This window comes from Capra hircus, chromosome 16 (assembly GCF_001704415.2).
Source record: "Capra hircus breed San Clemente chromosome 16, ASM170441v1, whole genome shotgun sequence".
Taxonomy (NCBI): Eukaryota; Metazoa; Chordata; class Mammalia; order Artiodactyla; family Bovidae; genus Capra; species Capra hircus.
Genome location: NC_030823.1, coordinates 62,483,106 through 62,505,510, shown reverse-complemented (window position 1 = coordinate 62,505,510; position 22,405 = coordinate 62,483,106). Strand labels below are relative to the sequence as shown.

Genomic DNA, 22,405 nt, shown 5'->3' with positions numbered 1-22,405 from the left:
AGGGAATGAAGAAAAGGGAGGAAAAATACAAAAAGGGTAGAGTTGGAAAAAAGTGAAAGACAGAGGTATATTTGGCAAAGAGTGAATGAGGGCAACACCCGACCCAGGGCACACACAGAGGTGCAATGCTAGATACGAACTGTGGATAAAATGCAATGTCTAAAGTACATCCTAGAAACCTTAAGCTGAGGAACAGGGTGAATGGAGCACCACAGTAAAAGGGGAAAATCCTAGCCGATTACCTCAATTCTTTGTCAAGTTACATGCTACCTAGAGACTAGTTTCTAATTACAATATTAATACTGATTATAATAATAATATGAGAGACCTCTCATTGACTAGTATATTTCACTGCCTGACATAAACCATGTCTGATCCTCTCAAAACCCTGTGAGGGAGATGTGGTCTCCATTTCGCCGTGAAGATGCTATGCCTCAAAGAAAGGCTACAGAGTTGTCAAGAAGGTTTTCCATCCCTTTGTACCGCCTTCTATTACACTTCAACAAAAACAGAGGTGAGAGTTATCTGATCTGATAAGATGTTCTTGCCATCTTAAAAAAGAAACTCTAACTCTACCAATAGTATCTTAGACTAATCACTAGATTCTTAGAGAAACCAGCAAGGCAGGAGTTTCTTGAAATTCAGAACAAGGATGTTTTCCTAGTTTCTCGTACAGTAACTCAGGATCAGAGAAGGGTTTTATCTTGTTGTACCAGGAACAGCATATTGTTGGTACTTCAAATATGTAGTCCCTGGAGTCCATACAAGGGATTCCAAGAATGTGAAATTCATATTTTCTCCCAGTAATAAAATAGGGAAGAATAAAATATAATTGCTAAGGTAAGTTATTTGCAGATGTGAAACACTGGAGTTCACAATATGTTACATGAATGTCTCAGGGGTCTTGGAATGTTGATCATGATTAAGAAGAAATGAAGTGTAACCAAATGTACTTTGCCTTCAGATTATGTTGACAGAATAAAAATGCCTAGTATGAAGGTCAGAAAAAAAAAAAGTCTAAAAAGAACTTCCATGGTCAGCAGATCTAGGCATTCAGTTTTCCTCAATAGAAATGGCCTGTGTGACAATGGTTGTTTCAGGCATCCTGGCTCGATGAAAGAGCCGTTAAGATTATCCAACTCAACTACTCTTCATCAAAGCCATGCTCACCAAGATATGCTATGAGCTATCACTTTGCTTCCCCTGTACTTTTCGCACCGGGGGGAAAAATACACTTTCAGTATAATATAGATAGTTCAACCTGCTTGCAGGCACATTTCTAATGAATTAGGTTAACATGTGCAGTGGACATGCTCAATCGAATGTCCCAGAGCCTTTTGCTGAGTAGACATCAGGCCATATGATTCTCCCCTCCCAGTTGCAACTGATTGGGCTTTACATGGACATTTGGCTTGGCAGTGCTATCTAGTGACAGCGTGAAATCCCCCAATCAGGCACCATGACTGGCCATGTGCATGCGGAAGCAGAGAAAGCCTATCTGGAGAGAAGGGAGATAGAGAGATGTCCAAAGACCGCAGATGGAGAACAGTCTGCAGCTGAGAGCTTTGCAGTTTGGGGTTCTCATCTTCTCTGACACCTCACTGCATTCCCTCCCCTTGGGGTGTATGAAATTTCCCAGTATTTTACAATAACTTACCTTCTTTCACATAAGCTAGTTTGAATAGTTTTCTGTTATTTGTAACCAAGTAATTTCTGACAAAGAAGTTCTATGCACGCTTTCAGCTTGTGTGCCTCACCTCTAATGGCAACAGCTGCTTCTTAAAACAATGGCTGAGCCACTAACAAAGTGTTAAGTGAAAGTCCTTCAGTCACGTCCGCCTCTTTAGACCCCATGGACTATAGCCCGCCAGGTTCCTCTTTCCAAGGAATTCTCCAGGCAAGAATACTGGAGTGGGTTGCCATTCCCTTCTCCAGGGGATCTTCCCAACCCAGGAAATCAAATCCAGGTCTCCTGCATTAGAGGAGGAGGAGGTAAGAACTTGCTGTTCCCAGTACAAGATAAAAACTTCTCTGATCCTGAGTTACTGTAAGAGAAACTGGGAAAACACCCTTGTTCTGAATTTCAAGAACCTCCTGCCTTGCTGGTTACTCTTAAGAATCCAGTGATTAGTCTAAGATACTGTTGGTAGAGTTAGAGCTTCTTTACCAGCTGAGCTACCAGGGAAGCCCACCAAAGTGCTAAGCCCTACTTAATTCATTTTCACTGAGAATGTGGCAAAGAAGGGCAACTTCTCTTAGAAAAGGTTTACATGCAAGAAATACAACTACTCAGGTGACGAATGGCTCTGGGGGGGGATTTTACAGTTATAATCATTGGGGAAAACGAGTCCTGCTTACCTGCCCACCGCTCCAGTTGCTCCCATCACCAGAGCACTTAACAGTTGCTGATCAGAAACAAAGATTTTCTTCCATTATGTTTTGACAGATAAAAATATATATTTTGTAAAATATAAACATCATTGAACATACTCTACATAATTACATTCAACTTCTGCTTAATGACAGATTTTTTTTACTATATATTCTTATAACTTTTATCAATAAATTTGTGCAGTGCAGTGTGTGCAAGGAATAGTCACATAAAGCAGTCTTCTCCCCATTACCCTAGTTCCCCATGCTAGAGAGTGACATCCATATTGCTGTTAGCCAATAGTACAAATACTGTTCAGTAACCTATTGAGTTATTTCGTTATAACGGACAGAATTCTAAGATGGCCTATCTGATCTCTGTTTGTTACTGTTACCCTCTGAATATGTCCCTTTCCTTGAGAGTGGGTGGGACCAATAACTTGCTTCTAACAAATTATGGCAAAAGCCTCATCATGAGGCTATGATAGACTTTTTTCAGTTTTATTGAGGTATAAATAGCAAATAAAAATTTAGAATTAAAAAAAAAAACAGAAACAAAGAACATAATTACTATGATGAAAAAGGAGAAGAGTTGCTACTAGATAAGCAGCTACATCAATTGTTTGGGAGGGAAACTAACCAGCTGGGACATGCCAGGAGGTGACTTACCTCATCCACCCCAAAAAGGAAAGCAAACTGTCGCGGGCGATTCTGATCCACACACTGCCCGAAGTCTAAGAGATCTGTGTCACTGAATTTCAGCCCTTGGAAGCTGGGGATCTTATCCTGAATCCCATCCAACAACTCCTCAGCACGAACTGCTCAAAACAGTAAACATCTTGTTCACCTGCACATCCTGGGAAGTATCAGATGACATCCCACCTAGCCCCATACATCTGTACAGAGCTGCCAGGAGCTGCTCTCAGCTGCAACTGGCTGCAGACTGAACATAGTCACTTGCCCTTGCCTCCTCGTTCGTCTGAACTTGTCAAATTATAGATTTAAATCTTCTGTTCCTTGAACAATAGATGGATATTTATAAAGTGCAACTTAAGTGTTTTCTTTTAAGGAAGTTAAGAGGAGCAGGATTTTAAAAATAGCTTCCTAAGAAATTTCATCTAACTGTAACAGTCTTCACGCTGGAGAAGTACGATAATGATGACAGAAAAGCTAGAAGAAAAATGAGAAGAGATCAGAGTATTTTCCTGTGTGCCAGGCACTGAGTATGTGGCAGGGTACAAAGCCAACTGTCCTAGCGGTGTTTGCAGGCTATATCTTCCCATATAAGAAGGAGGGATGTGTGACACAGACCCAAGGTGTCTGCTAGAAGTGCCTAGGGGTCAACTTGTCTTTCATACTTAAAATATTCCATTATAAGGTAGTGTCGAAGACTGATAAGGACGGACATTTTTCTTCCCCCCAGCTATGCTGGGTATTGCGGCATCCAGACTCTAGTTGCGGATGGGCTTAGTTGCCTAGTGGCATGTTGGATCTTAATTCCCTAAACAGGGACCGAACCCACATCCCCTGCTTTACAGGGCAGATTCTCAACCACTGGACCACCAGGGCAATCCCAGGCTGACTTATTTTTGATGAGTGATTTACTTTGGAGCCATTGGAACTATCTTAGTCAATAGTCTTATGATTTTGTGACATGGGGTGGGGTGGGATGGGATGGAGTGTGGGAGTGTGTTAGTGAAGTAGGGTACAATGTGAGGGGTAAAGGGAAAGAAACGCGGAAAGAAGCGGTACTTACTCTTCACCCCGGTCAAGGCAGGAATGTGATAGTAGTAAAATGGCAATGCAGGGGCGGCAGCAGCCACCTCTTTCAGGAAATTAATTAGGACATCTGAAAGAACAGCAGGAAAAGTCATGGTGTGAACAGGTGTAAAACACTGCCTTTCCCCAGGGAAAAATGAGCCACCGAGTGACACGCAACCATCTGTTTCGGAGGCTGAAAATTCTTGACCACACTTACTATCTCTGGGATTGCTACTGCAATTCACTTCACGCAAAGTTTTGTTTCCCTCTCTCCAGAAGGGCCAAAATAAGAGGCTCACCTTCCTACTGTACTAAAATTCTAACAAAAAACGGGTGCAAATCTTCCCACGTACTAAGTCATGAAATACTCTTACAAAAACCAGGAGCCCATCAAACAGGATCCTCTTCCTCTTACCCAGCAGGGTAAGTGTGGTCAGTAAATAGTAAAGACTTTGCATTAAGATCAGAATAAAGTTGTAATTCAGAAAATCCTACAAGGAAAAGATAAAACAACATCTGCTCAAAATGGGAAGACATGAAAGTAATGGCACATTTCAACCAGAGTTTGGTACTTTTCCCCTTTGGAGAGAAATTTATATTTTTCAGAAGAGAGTTCAGTTTGGTTTACTGAAGACCTGGGGTTTCCTACATCATCCAATTTAAACCTTAACAGGAACTTCACTGCTGTTTATATAGGTATTTATGATAAACAAATCCAGCAAGACTGCTTACATTTGGATGTCAGTGAATAGTGGGAGAAGAAATCCAATGTACTTTATCTGAATGCTGTGGTGATGTTTTCTATGTTTTCTATCTATGTTTTCTATCTGACAAATTATGTATTTTTTTGTCTTTTATGTAAAGTATTTATGCAAGAAAAATGAAAAACCATGTTAAAATTTTTTTAAAATATTCATGCTAAATTTCCGAATTGTAGTATTTAAATTATTTGTCTATATTAACAACTATTTTCTCACTACCAATAAATATTTATTTAACTGCATGCAAATAACATCTTGTGCTTTTAATCCTTTTTAATTTGTATTGTATTTTTGCTAATCAAAAGAATTAAAAGGACTCAGTACACTTGGAAACCACAAATAGTTTCCATAGAGAAAATAAGAACTTGATATTTTGAAAGCAATGGATATTTCTGTGAAATCTTTTTTTCAGTTCATCACTTACTCACTTGAATAGTAGTACATGTAGTCTCAAAATGCCCATCACTTATATTCCTCTTTTTTTTTTTGAGAAACATGGTCTCATGCTTTGCCATGTAATCTGACACTCTACACAACTGATTGGACAAGAAGTGGACACCTGACCCAAACACAGGCACCTGTAGGTTGACCCCAGGCTTGGTGAATGACCTAATCAGATTACTTGGCAAAAGAGCCAAAGTCCTTTAATGGAGTCTTTTCTCCTATGGATCCAGGAAGTCTGAAAATTCCAGAGAATTGCTATGCCATGGCAGTCTCATGCCGTGAGACTCTTCACGGCAGTTCATAGGATTTTACTTCCATGAGTTAAATACAAGCATTTGGAATGACAGCATAAAGAAATGGAACATGTGTGGCATTGTGTGTTTAGACCTATCTACCTACCTTTGTTCCATGGCTTGAGAAAGAAAGGTGCAATGACAGCAATGCCATCGGCTCCTATTTCTGCTGCATGTTGGGCCTTTAAAAGAAGAAAGACCATTGGTCACAGTTCCAATGCGGGTGAGTGTGGGGGTTGCTCCACACCAACAAGCAATTCTCAAACACCAGCTGGGTTTCCTACAATTTAAGTCAACTCTGACACTATCTATCTGGAGATGGAATCAGCTTCCACGAGTTAAGGGCTCAGTCCCAAAAGACCAGACTCCTGTGCTGAGTTGCTCATTCAGAACCAGCTCTTTGTGACCTCATGAACTGTAGCTCGCCAGCCACCTCTGTCCATGGGGATTCTCCAGGCAAGAATACTACCCTCACATCAAATGCCATGTTATCCTGTGCTCCTGACCTATGGGCTGTAGATTGGAGGTGTCAATGACCCCCTCCAAGGATCAAATAATTTGCTAAGGTGGCTCACAGAAATCAGAGAAATGACTGGCTGAGGAGACCACTGTCTACTTTATCTATATCTAAAGTAGGATGTGACTCAGGAACAGCCAGATCAAGGAGATGCACAGGGCAAGGGGCGGGTAGGGCATAAAATTTCCACATCGTCTTCCAGGGCACGTCTCCCACATCCTCCCCAAATCTCTACATGTTCACCAAACTAGACGGTCTTTGAAATCCATCCTTTGGTATGCTTAAAGAGGTTTTACTACATACGCATTATTGGTTATATCATTGGCCATTGGTGACTGATTCAAACTCCAGCCCCGTTCCCTCCCTGCAGGGAGAGAGCTGAGAATGAAAATTCCAACCTCTTAATTCACTTGCTTGGTGTTCTTGGCAACCAGCTCCCAACCTTAAGTGCTTTCCAAAAATCACCTCATTAACATAACAAGAGACACTTTTATTGTTCTCATCTCTGGGAATTCCAAGGGTTTTAAGGAGCTCAGTGCCAGAAATGGGAGAAAAACCAAATATATAAGATCTTATGGAAAAAAACAAATGATTTTTCGGCCAATTCAATATATTTCTTGTTATAAATCACAATATCACAACTATCCTGAGTAAGAGATTTATTATATTCACCTCTAACTTAGATACTAGAGGTTAACAACAGACTTTGTTTAATAATGTCATTACCAGGAAAATCCCAGGTTGCTAAGTAGAGACCTTTGGAGGAGGTGAGCTGTGTATTTAACTTGAACCTTCCGAGGCATTGTCACTACAAAAAAAACTTGCTATGGAGACATGAGCAGCTTGTTTTGATAAACTGTAACTGTTAATGATAGCAAAACTTGCAAAAGTCATTGCTCGTCCAGTGTTCAGCCCGTTGGATAATACCGACTTTCCTCTCCAAAGATACAATAGTCACAGTTCAAAATTTATATTACAGACTGGAAATGTTAGGGACAGAGTAAAGGGACAAAGCAGGTGATTAAATAGTTAATGCCACTAGTGGATTATAAGCAGACAAAAAATGGGAGACCTCTGTAAGTTAATGATTACTCCGGAAAGCGGGTTTGCTTACCCACAAAAGCAAGCATGCTGGCTTTGCAGCAGAAGTGTGAGACATGACCAAAACAATAAAACAACTGCAACAGTAGGAAAGAGCTGGACACGACTGAGCGACTGAATAACAACAATCATAAGACCTACACCGTGCCCAGTGAGCTCCGTTGTTAGGACACACTCTTTGCACCCATGAAAAACACTAATTTGTGTACCTAGCTTGACCATGAAGGGAAAGAAAACTCCCCTGCCCAACCTGAAGGAGGAACTGATGTTGGAAGCATGATGTCTATTCAAGAAAGACAAAGAAGGTCTTCTCCCCCTCCCCACTTCTCCTCTGATTATAAAACTATAGGCCGGTAATCTCTCGCCCACTCTCTTGTGTAAGCCTCACAAGCTTTATTCCTATTTGAATAAATCACTTCTTAGCTACCATTTTGCCTCTTGCTGAAATCTTTCTGCACTGAGACATAAAGGACTGGAGCTCTTCGGAATACCCTTCACGCCGTCCTGAAATGCCACAATGGTTTCAGCAATGCAGTTGAAAAAGTTTGAGTAGAAAGATTATACACATCACAGAAGATACGGTGCTACTCTTCTGACATTTTCTCACATTATCTCAGAAAAAATGAGCATTTCTTCCCACTGAGCCCTCATAACTTTTTTTGTATGTATTTCAAGTAGAGTACCTAAGCCTACCACATTGTAAGATAGTTGCATATGGTTACTGGTCTCCAGCTAGAGTTAATTCCCTGAGGGTAGGATGTCAGATCTTATTGACTCTTGTGTTCAGATCAGTCATGGTGCTGAACACATTGCAAGTACCCAGTGGATGTGTGAAACACGCCCCATTACCTAAAAGGGGCATCACATTAACTATGGATATCTGTATCTAATAGATGTGATTAACTTTCTGCAGAAGTAAAGCAGAAGAGTCAAAAAGAGACTGGAATATAGTCTAAAGACCAGTCAAGGACACTGGACAGAATTTTAGTAATACAGGATTGAAATGGGACATATTTGAATCATTCAGTACACTGTTTAGGACAAGAGTAGTAGGGTAACCTTAGGTAAAAGGAAGGAGAAAAACCACTTCATAGATAGCTGATGGCAGTGCCCATTCAGGCATCATCCAATGGAGATTTATGTCTAAGCAGATGCCAATATTACTGTCTCTTTTGCAAGATTATCCCATGGCAGGGGATTAATCTTTATGCTAGGATTATCTTTATACTATTCTAATATTGAGCCCACTCCAGTGTTCTTGCCTGGAGAATCCCAGGGACGGGGGAGCCTGGTGGGCTGCTGTTGCTGGGGTTGCACAGAGTCAGACACGACTGAAGTGACTTAGCAGCAGCAGCAGCAGTATTGAGCCCAATGAACAACATTGGCTCTCATGTCATGATATGACAATATTTTAAAATTTATGAGACCCAGGTTCGGTCCCTGGGTTGGGAAGATCCCCTGGAAAAGAGAACGGCTACTCACTCCAGTGTTCTTGCCTGGAGAATCTCATGGACAGAGGAGCCTGGTGCGCTACAGTCCATGGGGTCGCAAAGAGTCAGACATGACTGAGCAACTAACACCTCTTCCATCGGAGAAAATGGCAATTGAAAGGAGAAGGGAGAGAAAAAAGATTTCCTCCACTATACTACCTTACTTGAAAGACCAACTGTAGGACCAACAAATCAAAAAGAATAAATCAAGTTTTCAAGTTCTGATTCTAGGCTTACTAAGCAATCATTCAGTCGTGCCTTCACTTGTGGCTTGCCTAAGAGTATTGAATTGCAGTTTTGCAAGTATATAGTATGCATCCCATTTCTAAATTCAATTAATAGGGTTTTCTCCAACAGTGCAATGGTTAAGACTCTGGGCTTCCACTGCGAGGGGCATGGGTTCAATCTGTAGTAAGGGAACTAAGATCCCAAATACTACATCAGGGCCAAAATAAATAAATAAATAGACAAATAAAACCTAACTAATTAATTCAAATAACAGGAAATAGAATCAAACAAGGGCTTCCCAGGTGGTGCTGGTGGTAAAGAATCTGCCTGTCAATGCAGGAGATATGGGTTGGATCCCTGGGCCAGGAAGATCCCCTGAAGGAGGGCCCGGCAACCCACCCAGGTATTTTTGCCTGGACAATCCCATGGACAGGAGAGTCTGGCAGGCTACAGTCCACGGGGTCGCAAAGAGTTGGACACAACTGAAGCAATTTTGCATTCATGCTTCTGCTGCTGCTGCTAGCTGAGTCACTTCAGTCGTGTCCGACTCTGTGCAACCCCATAGATGGCAGCCCACCAGGCTCCCCTGTCCCTGGGATTCTCCAGGCAAGAACACTGGAGTGGGTTGCCATTGCCTTCTTGATCAAACAAAACCCACAAGAAGATGCTGGAGTTAGATCGGGTCATTGTGCTTCTTGGAATTAGAGCTTCAAAGTTATGAGAACAAAGAACGTCTCTGCCATTTCAGTAAACAGTGTTTCGACCAAACTGTCATCAGCTGCTGCAGCCACCAGGTCAGGGTGCCCTGAGGAGAACTCAGGATGGAGAAAAACATGCATATCAAAGGATCGGTTTCAGTAAGCCTGCATGCACTTTCCCATACAATGAAAAGCACAAAAATGATTAACTTGAAATGTACTTTTGTGATAAGCTATAATCTTTTGATGTTCAACTACATGGTTTATTTTTGTTTTTTTTTTCAGCCAGAAACTCCTACACATTCAGGTTCTTCCCTTGCCTCTTTGCAACAGTCCCTCAGAGCTAGCTGAGTGGCTGTACCCCAGGCCTGAGTCCTCAGTCAAGGACGCTGATTAAAATATAATTCTTGCCTTTTAGGCGGCACATTTTTTTCAGTCAACAGTTGACTGACAGCAGTCCAGTCTACAGTATATCTGGGCTTTCTTTACTTACTCCACTCACAAAGGCTGCAAAATCACCACACCATTTACTTTTCTGCTAGCAACTTTTAACTCCTTCCTCCCTTGCCACAGTTTTACTCCACCTAACCTGCTCACCTCTAAACCCAGAGCAACGTAACTCTTTGCATCCTTGTTCCTATGTTCTAACTGAAGAGTGTGCCTAGAAGAAAATCCCCACAGCTGTGTTGAGTGGTGATGGGACAAACTGAAGACGTACAACATTAGTTGGTTTTTAGCACCGCTGGGGCAATCCTTTTAAAAAAATTTAATTACTTTAAAATTTATTTTTCAAAATTGTGACTTAGAAAAATGCACCACTGGGAATTCACTGGTGGCCTGATGATTAGGATTGCAGGATTTCGTTGCTATGGCCTGCATTCAATCTCTGGTCGGGGAACTAAGATTATACAAGCTGCACAGTGAGGTTAACTATTTTTAAGTGTACAGTTCAGTTCTGCTAAATATATTCACATTGTTGAGAAACAGATCTATAGAACTTATTCATCCTGCAAATCTGAAACTTGTGGAAGGAGTTGTCAATAGGAACTTTAGGGCGCCATCCTGTTAAACTGTGAACTGTGCTGACCCTGCTGACAACAAAAAAAAGCAGCAGCAGCAGCAGCTATCTGTTGAGAAAGGCATCTTGGGGTAATGTGCAGAAATGTGCCTTTACTGATAATAAGTGAGACACACTTGTTTAATCGCTTAGTCGTGTCCAACTCTTTATGACCTCATGGACTGCAGCACAACAGGCTTCCCTGTCCTTCACTATCTCCTGGAGTTTGCTCAGACTTATCTCCATTTGAGTCGATGATGGCATTCAACCATCTCATCCTGTGTCACCCCTTTCTCCTCCTGTCTTCAATTTTCCCCAGCATCAGGGTCTTTTCCAATGAATTGGCTTTTTGCATCAGTGGCTAAAGAGTTGGAGCTTCAGCTTTAGCAACAGTCCTTCTAATGAACATTCAGGGTTGATTTCCTTTAGGATTGACTGGTTTGATCTCCATGCTGTCCAAGGGATCCTCAAGAGTCTTCTCCAGCACCACAGTTCGAAAGCATCAATTCTTCAGCGCTCAGCCTTCTTTATGGTCCAACTCTCTCATCCATACATGGCTACTGGAAAAACCACAGCTTTGACTAGATGGACCTTTGTCTGCAAAGTGATGTCTCTGCTTTTTAATATGTTGTCTAGGTGTGTAACAGCTTTTCTTCCAAGGAGCAAGCATCTTTTAATTTCCTGGTTGCAAGTCACTGTCTGCAGTGATTTTAGAGCCCAAGAAAATACAGTCTATCACTGTCTCTATTTTTCCCCATTTATTTGCCATGAAGTAAAGATCAGTCCTGGGTGTTCTTTGGAAGGACTGATGCTAAAGCTGAAACTCCAATATTTTGGCTACCTCATGCGAAGAGTTGACTCACTGGAAAAGACTCTGATGCTGGGAGGGATTGGAGGCAGGAGGAGAAGGGGACGACAGAGGATGAGATGGCTGGATGGCATCACCGACTTGATGGACTTGAGTTTGAGTGAACTCCGGGAGTTGGTGATGGACAGGGAAGCCTGGCGTGCTGCAATTCATGGGGTCGCAAAGAGTCGGACACGACTGAGTGACTGAACTGATGGGACTGGATGCCATGATCCTAGTGTTTTGAATATTGAGTTTTAAGTCAGCTTTTTCACTCTCCTCTTTCACCTTCATCAAGAGGCTCTTTAGTTTCTCTTTGTTTTCTGCCCTTAGGGTGGTATCATCTGCATATCTGAGACACACTTGACCAGTCAATAAGTTGTAACCAAAAAAAAAGGAAGAAGATCTGGACCTCCCAGTCAGAGCTCTTGGCAAATAACTTATGGAAATTAAGTGTACTTCTCTGTTTTCCTTTAAAGACTCCTGACTTTTGGTTCCCAGAGGGGCACTGTTCTGGTGGCTGCTGGAATCTGTGCTCCCTGAATTGTAACTCTAAGACCCCAAGTAACCATGAATTTGTTTTCTATTGTCTGTGAGTTTGTTTCTGTTTTGTAAATAAGTTCATTCGGGTATCATTTTTTTAGATTCCACCTATAAATTTGACTTACTTCACTGAGTATGATATTCTCTAGGTTCATCCATGCTGGATTAACAGATACATACTACTTCACACAAAACAGATAAACAACAAGGAAGTGTATAGCACAGGGAACTTGTAATAAACAATATCTTGTAATAATCTATAATGAAAAAGAATCTGAATATATATTCTTTATATATACATCTGATCCAATTTGCAAAAGAGAAAACACAGTTGCATCACTTGAAGTTCACAGTGACACAGACAGGCTACACTGCTGTCGTTTGCGCATGTTTGACAGTTAGCTAATACCTAAGTAACCTCAATCTCAAGACGACTAAATTCTACCAAGGTCTATTTGAAATTAATCCAATCAGGGATTTAAGTAAATGTCCAGGGAATAAAATGTAAGGTTCAACCAAACAATAGATTTCTGAAGGTAATAACTGCTTAATCTAGGTGTGTGTGTGTGTGTGTATAAAACTGAATTACTTTGCTATATACCAGAAACTACCACAACACTGTAAATCAACTATACTTCTATTTAAAACAAGATCCCAAATAAATGCATTTCTTTGTTTTATAGCCTGCTGCTTTTTCTCAGACAACAAACTCTATTCCCATTAAACGACTCTTCTTTCCCCCTCCCACTAGTCCCCAGTAACCACCATTCTAATTTCTGTTTACGTGGATTTGACTACTTTGGATACCTCATAACATAAGAGGAATAATATAGTATTTGTCCTTTAGTGACTGGCGTATTTCACTTAGCACAACGTCCTCAAGGAGGTTCATCCATACTGCAGCATGTGACAAGATGGATTTGCTTCCTTTCAATATTGAATAATATCCCATTGTATGTATACTATATTCCACCCTTTCTTTATCCATTCATCTAACCATGGGCATCTAGGTTGCTTCGACCTCATGAACAGTGCTGCTATAAAAATGGGTGGGGGCAAGCTTCTTCTGCTAAACTTTCTCTTCCATTCTCCAGGCATTAATTCTCAGTTTTTACCACTTCTCATGTCTGAACACTCACTCCATCTCCTTTAGGCCCAGCAGATGGTCTTGCCTTTTACTTCCCAGAGAAAACTGAGGTTGGCTCAAGTTAAGTTCCTTACCTGCAAGCCAGATAGCTCCATACCCATCCTTACTTTGCCCAATAGAAGAGGTGCCTCTGTCTTCTATTTGACTCTCTGCTACAGCAGTTATCACCTTGGGCTGCTCTCTTCATAGCTTCATGCTGGCTTCCCTGAGGTTCTAGACCTTATATGCACCAGCATAGCATCCAATATTTAGCAAAAATGATACTGACTTTAACTCCAGCATAAAGATGGAGGTCCCTCAAGTGGTCTCTCCCAGATGGACCCACATACATACCAGTTCTTGTGACTCCTTCAAGCTCAAGGCTCCCACATGAATTACTATCTGATCCAATCTGCAAAAGAGAAACCTCTGTTGCATCACTTGAAGTTTACAAAGGGCTGTGCTATTCTGGTTTGTGCTGGTTTTACCAGTTAGCTAATATCTGGCTAATCTCACTCTTAAGACTAGTGAATTATACCGTGGTCTACTTTAAATTAATCTGATCAGGGATTTTTTTAAAAAGTCCAGGGAATACAATTTAAGATTCAACCAAGCAATAGACTGATGCTGAAGCTGAAACTCCAATATTTTGGCCACCTGATGCGAAGAACTGACTCATCTGAAAAGACCCTGATGCTGGGAAAGATTCAAGGTGGGAGAAGGAGACAACAGAGGATGAGATTGGATGGCATCACTGACTCAATGGACATGAGTTTAAGTAAACTCTGGGAGTTGGTGATGGACAGGGAGGCCTGGCGTGCTGCAGTCCATGGGGCCGCAAAGAGTCAGACGCGACCGAGTGACTGAACTGAACTGAAGCAATAGAATTTTGAAAGCAATAACGGATTAATCAATACTCGAGGGCTTGTTTTGACTACTCTTTGTTAGAGATTCTGCATTTGATGGTGACTGTATACATGAAGATAGGTGCAAAACTGAGATATTTTGGGTTGGAGATAAAAATACAGAGGTTCCTTAAGGAGTACATCCAGGAATCAGTCCTATATGAAACAAACTCGCTGTGAAAAGTTTTTTCCTATCTTGAAAGTCCTCAGGATTTGGCCATGAAAGAGGTTTTCTCTGAGACGCCAATGTTCATCTTTGGATGTGTGCCACAGGGCACCCTGGTCCTCTGTGGGTAGGATCAATACGACTCAGCTGTAATTCAGTCATGCTGGTGAGTCTTCCAGGGACTCTGAATGACGCACGTGCCGCTCTCACGGGATGGAGATGTGTCGTCATTGAGGCCTGAGCACTGAGTCCTCCCATCATCCTTGACTTGTGCTATCTTAGGTAAAATGGGATCTCACTGGGAAGTCCTGTGATCAGGTCTGCATTTGTAAAGGGTAACAGAAGATTTCTGAAAGGAGAAAAGGTGGCTGGCTTTTTACCCTCACCAGCAGCTTTAGTGCATGGCTCCCCTAACCCTTTTACTACCCCATCTCCTGGCGTAGGTTAAAACAATCATGCAATGCTTCTCCTCTCCACCAGGCTGCTGACTCTGTGGCTTTAGTGGAAACTTGCAGTTTCTCAATTCAGGAGGAAAAGACTCCCCAAAGTGTTCTAGCCGCCATGACTTACTTCGTTTTCCAAGTCCCTGAAGAGGCTGCTCCAAGTCTTGACTTTTCACCTCAAGCTCTAAATTCTATCCCACAACCCCTTTTTCTTGGCAGATGTCCTTGCTCCCTGCTTCCAAGACACCAAAGGTAAAGGCACTCTGCACACAGACTCCCTTTTCCCCCTCCTCATCTCTGTGCTTAGCTGTATCCCCTTTTGTGTGTTCCTCCCAGCTTCTTATCTATCTCCTAGAGCTACTCTACCTACATTTGGTTTTATTTCAAGCCCCGCCGAGATCTTCCATCAAAGGCATCGGTTCTCCACTCTCTTTATCTCTTCTCCAATGGCACTGTCCTTTCAGCATGGAAATGTGTTTAAGACTTTCCTTCTGTGAGAGAGATAAACTACCCTTCTTTTAATCTTGGTTCCTCCTCTCTAATCCATTGTTCCCTTTCTCCTTCCTTTCATCCCAGCACATTTTAAAAAATAAGTATTTTTAAAATTTATTTCTCTGTGCTGGGTCTTAGTTGCAGTCTGTGCGATCTAGTTTCCAGACTGGGGATCGAACCTGGCCCCCTGCGTTGGGAGTTCAGAGTCTTAGCCACTGGACCACCAGGGAAGTCCCCACCTGCAAAGGTTTTTCTGAGTGTGAGAATAAACTACCCTTACTGGTCCTCCTTCCAGGTGTCTGCTGCATTCTACCCCCTCTGCAGCTGCTTCTGTGACAATGACCCGATGGGCTCTGCTCTCTCTGAGGCCACTGGTCATTTCAATCCTCCATTCTGCAGACTCTCACAGCATCTAACAACTATTAAAACAAATGTTATAATGGACACGGCATCTACTGCAAAAATTACAGTGAATTCTTATATAATCCTTAGTACTATATGTCAGGCACTGCTTGGACCCTTACCACCACCTTATAGGATGGGTACTATTAACATTCCAGCTTGATAGACAGAGCATAGGGCGTTTAAGACCAGCCTGAGCTCACAGAGCTATGGAGAAGCAGAGGCAGCAGCCGACTCAGGCGGTCTGGCCTTCAAGCCCTGCTCTTAATTCCCATGTTCTCTGGATGCTCTATAAGACCTTCCTTCCTGCAGTGACAGGACTCTCTCCTAATCTCCCTCCTGAGTGTTTTCTGTCTGTGCCCACTTCACTATCCCCCCGTTTCCGGTGCTTTTCTTTTCTGACCACGCTGGGAGGCATATGGGATCTTAGTTCCCTGACCAGGGATGGAAGCTGCACCCCCGGCAATAGAAGCACAGCTTCCTAAACTGCTGGAACACTAGGGAATTCCCTCTGGTGCTTTTCTTAATGTTTACACTTAGCCATCCTCTTTTCTCACTCTGCCCATGGTCTTTAATTGTTTGGGGCCCAGGATCAGACTGAAAATTGGCTGAAAACGGACAGAAATTGCCTATGTGGACATTCAAGTTTGGCGTACAATTTCAGAGTGCCCAAAGTGCTCCAAGGGCTTCCCAGGTGGCGCTAGTGTTAAAGAACCCGCCTGCCAATGCAGGAGATATAAGAGACTCAGATTTGACCCCTGGGTCAGGAATATCCCCTGGAGGAGGGCACAGCAACCCACTCCAGTATTCTTGCCTGGAGAATCTCATGGACAGAGGAGTCTGGCGGGCCATGGTCCACAGAGCTGCAGAGTCGGACACAACTGAAGCGACTTAGCACACATGCCAGGTGCTCTAAAGCCATTTAAGGATCAGAGACTTACCGCCAATCTAAGGCACCGTCAATCACTCCCTTCTCTGACCCCTGTTTACACTATTTATCAGAAGGATCAGTGTTAGTTTTCATGGTCTGACATCTCCACTGGATGGTAAGCAACCTGAGGGCAGAGATCCTGTTTTATATCCCCAGCGCCAGCACAGTGCATGACACACAAAGTATCAGACAACGGATCAAACTTGGTTCATTGCGCCTATTGAATCGACGCAGTTCTATTGGTTTTCCCAGACATGAATTGAGTGTTATAACAAAAATCCATCATTGCACTGAAGTTTAGAGGATGCAGAAAGCTCCCTAAGACTATGAGAGGAAGCACCACAGAGAGCACGTGGAGTCATGTGCAGAGACAAGATGTGATGGAAGCAACAGACCCACCCTGAGATGGGAAGGATGCTGAGCGGCTCAGCAGAAGGGCCAGCAGCCAACCACCAGGACCCTCTGCCCCTCATCCAAGGACAGGGTACCCACCCCTAGCAAGGGACTGGCCTGGTAAACAGATCAGAGGCAGTTTCCGATTACACGATGGGATCTCTGAGAGCTGGGAGTGTCTTGCTGCCCTTCCACATGGAAAGGAAGGGCGCTCCTCTCCCCACAAGCTGACCTTGGGTCAGACTTGTGGCCGGAAGGCAGGGAGGCTGTGTCATCTGGGATAGAGCTGTGGTCTCTGCTGCCCTGGCAGATAAGGGAGTTTATCTCGATGGAGCCACTCACTTGTTCCTCCCCTTTGTTACCCACTCCTCCGCGACCCGGCAGCGCTCCGAGATGCTCAGGGACAGGCCTTCTCCCGTCGTGCCGTTCACTGTTCCAAACAGAGAGTCAGTCAGGGGGACCAGCTGATACCTGTCATTCCTCCAGCACCAACGCTGGCAGTGCAGGGGCAGAAACCCCTGCTCAAGAGGAAGGGACACGGAGACACACTGAGGAGAGTCTGGAGCCAGTGGTGTGATGCCATGTTTCCATTCTTCACTTCAGACCCAGTCTTTTGTTCATCTTCATCTTATCAAAAGGACCGGGAAGGTTAGGCATGACTTGTAATTACAAATTTGTCCTTGTTTTCAGGGACAGAGAGTAAGTATTTTAAATGGAGACAGAGATGACTGCCCAGGTTTCAAGCAAGTCTCCGAACATACCAGGCAAGTTCTCTATTTGGGTTTAATGGCAGGAAAACCAATACCACCCAGTACTGGGATGTCCCAGCGGTCCTAAGTGGCATTTAGTTACGAAGACAATGGTGGGTACTGCAGATCTAAAATGACCTCTGTCTAGAGACCTGGGTCCTTGGACTCTTTAATCAATAGAAATTGGTTAGACGCCAGATGAGAATTTCAGGCAAGGCTTTATGGCAGCTTGTGATGCAGCCGGGGGGAGGGAGAACCAGAAACAAGCACCCTTGCTCGCTTCCCAAAGTGGCACGCCGGTCCTTAAAGGGGGTCACAAGAGGGCGGGTCCGTGGGTTGGGCAGGAGGCATAGGTGGTCTGCCCACTTACTCGTTGTGCAGTCTGGAGGGATCGTGTGCAGCACCCTGCTTTTGCTCCCAGCACCTCAGAAGTGGCCGCTGGCTCGTGGCCTTTTTGTATCTTATTGCTCATAATTTGCCCCAGTTGCACGTGTGCATAGCGATTTTTAGCCCCTTATAGCCTCTTTATAGTCTGTTGCTCTAGGTGCAAGTGCTCTGGTAAAGGGTCTCAGTTCCTGGCCGATTTCAAGTACACTACCAAATCAGATAATCTCTTGATCATCTTTTAGGTCTAAAATTGATGAACCTAAAAATTCACAGATTTTACACTGCTTAGCCAGGCTCAACCACAACCTTTAATACAATAACACTGTGACCTCCAGGCTAGTAATCTGCTTTCCAAGGACTGAGCTCGAGATATGTAGAGCAATCCCTAAAGATGACTTACCAAAGACATTCTTCACTCCCTGTTCCTCTACAAGATAGTCCACATACCGACCAATGACTGAAAAGTTGATTTCTCTGAAAAACACAAAAAATCAGAAAAGACTGTGCATTTATTCTTTTCTAGATTGTTCAATCCATGTTATTGTTTAGTCACTAAGTCGTGCTTGACTCTTTTGCAACCCCATGGACTGTAGCCCGTCAGGCTCCTCTGTCCATGGAATTTCCCAGGAATACTGCCGTGGGTTGCCATTTCCTCCTCCAGGGATCTTCCTGACACAAGGATCCAACCTGCATCTCTTGCATTGGCAGGCAGATTCTTAACAGCTGAACCAATGCTCTCTCTTGTTAATCATTATTCAAATCCACCCAATCAGACTGTGAAATTCTTAGCCTGTTTCTGAATAATGCCTGGATTTTTTCCTTCTCTACTCAGCCACATGTGCTTCAATTATGTGAGCAAAATCTTATTAGCTAGCCACAAAGGTTTTACATTTAAACTTCATTACAAGTAATAATTAAAAAATAATTACTTAATTATCTTTTGCCCTTTTGGGGAAGAGTGATGGGCTGGGGTGTGGTTAAATGAGAACTTAACATTTTCTGTGTGGCCAGAAGCAATCACTTCTTAGGAAGTAAGAAAATCCAATCTTAGTAACTGAAGAATTTTAGCACTTAATATTTATGACAATAGAGGAAGGCGTAAAGCCATTTATATGTGTTAGCGTTAAACTAAAGGGGATTAACAATTGGAAAGGAACTTTGCCATCAGTTTGTCTTTTAAAGTGTCATTTGTGGGACAGCGGTATCAGTGTCTGGGGATATTAGCTGGAAATGATGAGTCCCAGGCCACACACAGTTCTCCTGGTCAGAATCTGCACTGTAACAAGACCTCCAGATGATCTGGATGCGCTTTCCAGTTTGAAAAGTACTGACCTTGTAAAGATCTGATACTTCAGGCAATAAGGGCTCTTTTCCTTAAAATCATATTGAGTTTAAAAATCTAGAAACTGACAGATCAGATAAAGTGACCTGTTCTCAATCAAAATATAGGTGGGGAGGATAGAGAAGGAAAACACAAAGGAAAACAGTGGGGCAAGAATGTTGCAGAATGCATGGTTGACAAGAAAACTAAGTACTGATATGAGTTGGCTAGTACTTTTGCATTTTTGTCAGTGGGGCCAGAGAATACTAATTTAATTTTAACCTTATTAACATTCTTTTCATCTTATTAGTCCCTAAAAAAACAAAAAGAAACCAAAATATCTGGGGCATATAGAAAACATAGACATCAAAGGGTATTTGTCAAAGGAAACAGAACAATAGAGATGAAAACAAAGGATGCCTAGGCAACCACTGCCCACAATGTGCAAGAGACAACCAGTCCAAGCTGCCACTTGGGCAAAGGCACGCTTTAATGTAGTTGAAAGGCCTGCAAGGGGAGCAGGCGCTTTCCATAATGGCTCATGTCCCAGCATCATTAACACTGCCCCTCCCTGCCCTACTTGCTCAAATGTCAAATTCTGGCCTCTCAGTCTCACTGAGCAAGACTCTAAGATGGGTGAGTGGGCTGCCTAGACAATTCACCTCAGGACCCTCGTTTGGGTCAGCTGGACCTGCTCAAATTCTTGAAGTCTCTCTGCTTCAGATATTTGTGACCACTAGGAACCACACCTTTACAACACACTTGCCCTTTGCTGCTTCCGTCGGCTCTTCTCCACCTGGAACAAGCCCTGAGATGCAGGAACGATCAGGAGCGGCTTTGTCTGTGTGACAGTAGCTCTAGTTTTGACCACTGATGTCCACCTACTCATGCAAGCAGCCAGGAGCACCTCTGTCAGGCCCCAGGGACTTTCCAATCACGGACCGGAAACCGGAAATAAAGTCACTGGGCAATAGCTTATGCTGGAGTCATGGATTCAGACACAGTGGCTCCTGCAGACTTTCACTGAAGTCTCAACATCTCCCCAGTTCCACCCTGGCCACATACAAACCGAGAGCAGGCCTGGCCTTTTCACCAAGGAGGAGCCTCTAGAGCTCCAGGTGACCGAGACCTGGAGTACAGACCCACTGTACTCACTTTAATATGCTTTCTTTTGGTTTAATCTAATGTTTTCCTGGGCTTCCCTGGTGGCTCAGATGGTAAAGAATCTGTCTTCAATGCAGGATACCCAGGTTCGATCCCTGGGTCCAGAAGATCCCTTGGAGAAGAGAATGGCAACCCACTCCACTATTCTTGCCTGAAGAATCCCATGAACACAGCAGCCTGTGGGCTACAGTCCATGGGTCGTGAAGAGTCAGAGTGACTAACACTTTCACTCTAACACTATTGCATGTATACTTCAGCTTTCAAAATCAGATGGAAGCTACTCATCCTTTTTGGCAAAATAACTACTCGGTTACTTAAAAACTCCTTTGGGAGAAGAGCATGCAGGGGCTATAACGACCCCACCCTGCCAGAGGCGGAAAGTGTCCTATTCTGGAAATCTGGGTCACTCGGTTTCCCGCAACAGTTAGAAAGATGACAGTCTACACAAATCCATCTCCAGCGGGCCGGGCCCTTTGACTGGCTGGGTAACAGGTGTGTTGTTACCACAGTGTGTTGTGAAAATTCTCATGAGGAAGTTCAGGGCCTTCAAGGGAGAAAACACAACTTTTTTCCAGACATTTTGGCCAATCTGAAATGGACTCTGTTCTAATGACTGTGAACTTGCCCAATGGAAAAAGTGACTTCTTGAAACAACTAAGGAAAACAAAAGTCCTTCACTCTGATGTAGAAAAAGAAATGAATTGGGCTGAGTAGAGATTGACCTTCCTTTCCAATTAGGCATTAGTCTATAGGATCTTGGTTTCATCAACTGCACTAACAGAAGTAACAGCTCTGCATTGCTACGAAGATTTAAGTGGAATATGTCCCTTAAAATGCCCCACATGAAAACTAACACATAGTGTTCAGCCAATCAATGTTAGCTTCCTCTCCTCATGAAATTACAGCTAACAAAATTTACCATATGATGTGTGAAATGCTGAAGATTCAAAGATAAATAAGATATATGCTCAGTCCCTATGCAGTGACTGGTACCCAATAAATAACTATACATAAAGGTAGACAGCTCAAAGCCTGTTGGGTGACTTCCCTTGTTAGTCTAGTGGCTAAGACTCCAGGCTCCAAATGAAGGGGGTCCAGGTTTGATCCCTGGTCAGGGAACTAGGTCAACACATGCTGCAACCAAGAGTTCCTATGCCACGACTAAAAATACCACATGTTGAAACAAAGACAGAAGATCCCACATGCTACAACTAAGACCTGGCTCAGCCAGATTGAAGAAAAAAAATATCTCGGCAGAAACACATATGTAACAAAGTTATTATAGTAATCATCACAAACAAATAATTGTGATATAATATGAAAAGGTAGGCACAGGGTGCTATGAGACCACAGAGGAAGGACTCTATAACTCTTTTTAGGGAAACTGGGGAAGAATAACCAGGGGATGGTTTTGATGGATGAATCAGTTCAGTTCAGTCGCTCAGTCATGTCCAACTCTTTGTGACCCCATGAATTGCAGCACACCAGGCCTCCCTGTCCATCACCAATTCCCAGAGTTCACTCAGACTCACGTCCATCAAGTCAGTGATGCCATCCAGCCATCTCATCCTCTGTTGTCCCCTTCTCCTCCTGCCCCCAACCCCTCCCAGCATCAGAGTCTTTTCCAATGAGTCAACTCTTCGCATGTGGTGGCCAAAGTACTGGAGTTTTGGCTTCAGCATCATTCCTTCCAAAGAAATCCCAGGGTTGATCTCCTTCAGAATGGACTGGTTGGATCTCCTTGCAGACCAAGGGACTCTCAAGAGTCTTCTCCAACACCACACTTCAAAAGCATCAATTCTTCGGTGCTCAGCTT

General features: G+C 43.2%; 1 protein-coding gene across 2 annotated transcripts in view; it reads right to left on the bottom strand.

Moving 5' to 3' along the window:
• Positions 1–22,405, bottom strand: part of NPL (N-acetylneuraminate pyruvate lyase) — a 42,578-nt gene that overhangs the window by 9,183 nt on the left and 10,990 nt on the right. For both annotated transcript variants that reach the window (XM_018060692.1, XM_018060693.1), the window contains exons 3-9: positions 18,505–18,578; positions 17,311–17,398; positions 13,591–13,648; positions 5,736–5,811; positions 4,127–4,219; positions 3,040–3,188; positions 2,359–2,405 (exon numbers count right to left, since the gene is read on the bottom strand). In XM_018060692.1, the coding sequence (XP_017916181.1) occupies positions 2,359–2,405; positions 3,040–3,188; positions 4,127–4,219; positions 5,736–5,811; positions 13,591–13,648; positions 17,311–17,398; positions 18,505–18,578 (585 nt within the window). The remainder of the gene's footprint in view (positions 1–2,358; positions 2,406–3,039; positions 3,189–4,126; positions 4,220–5,735; positions 5,812–13,590; positions 13,649–17,310; positions 17,399–18,504; positions 18,579–22,405) is intronic.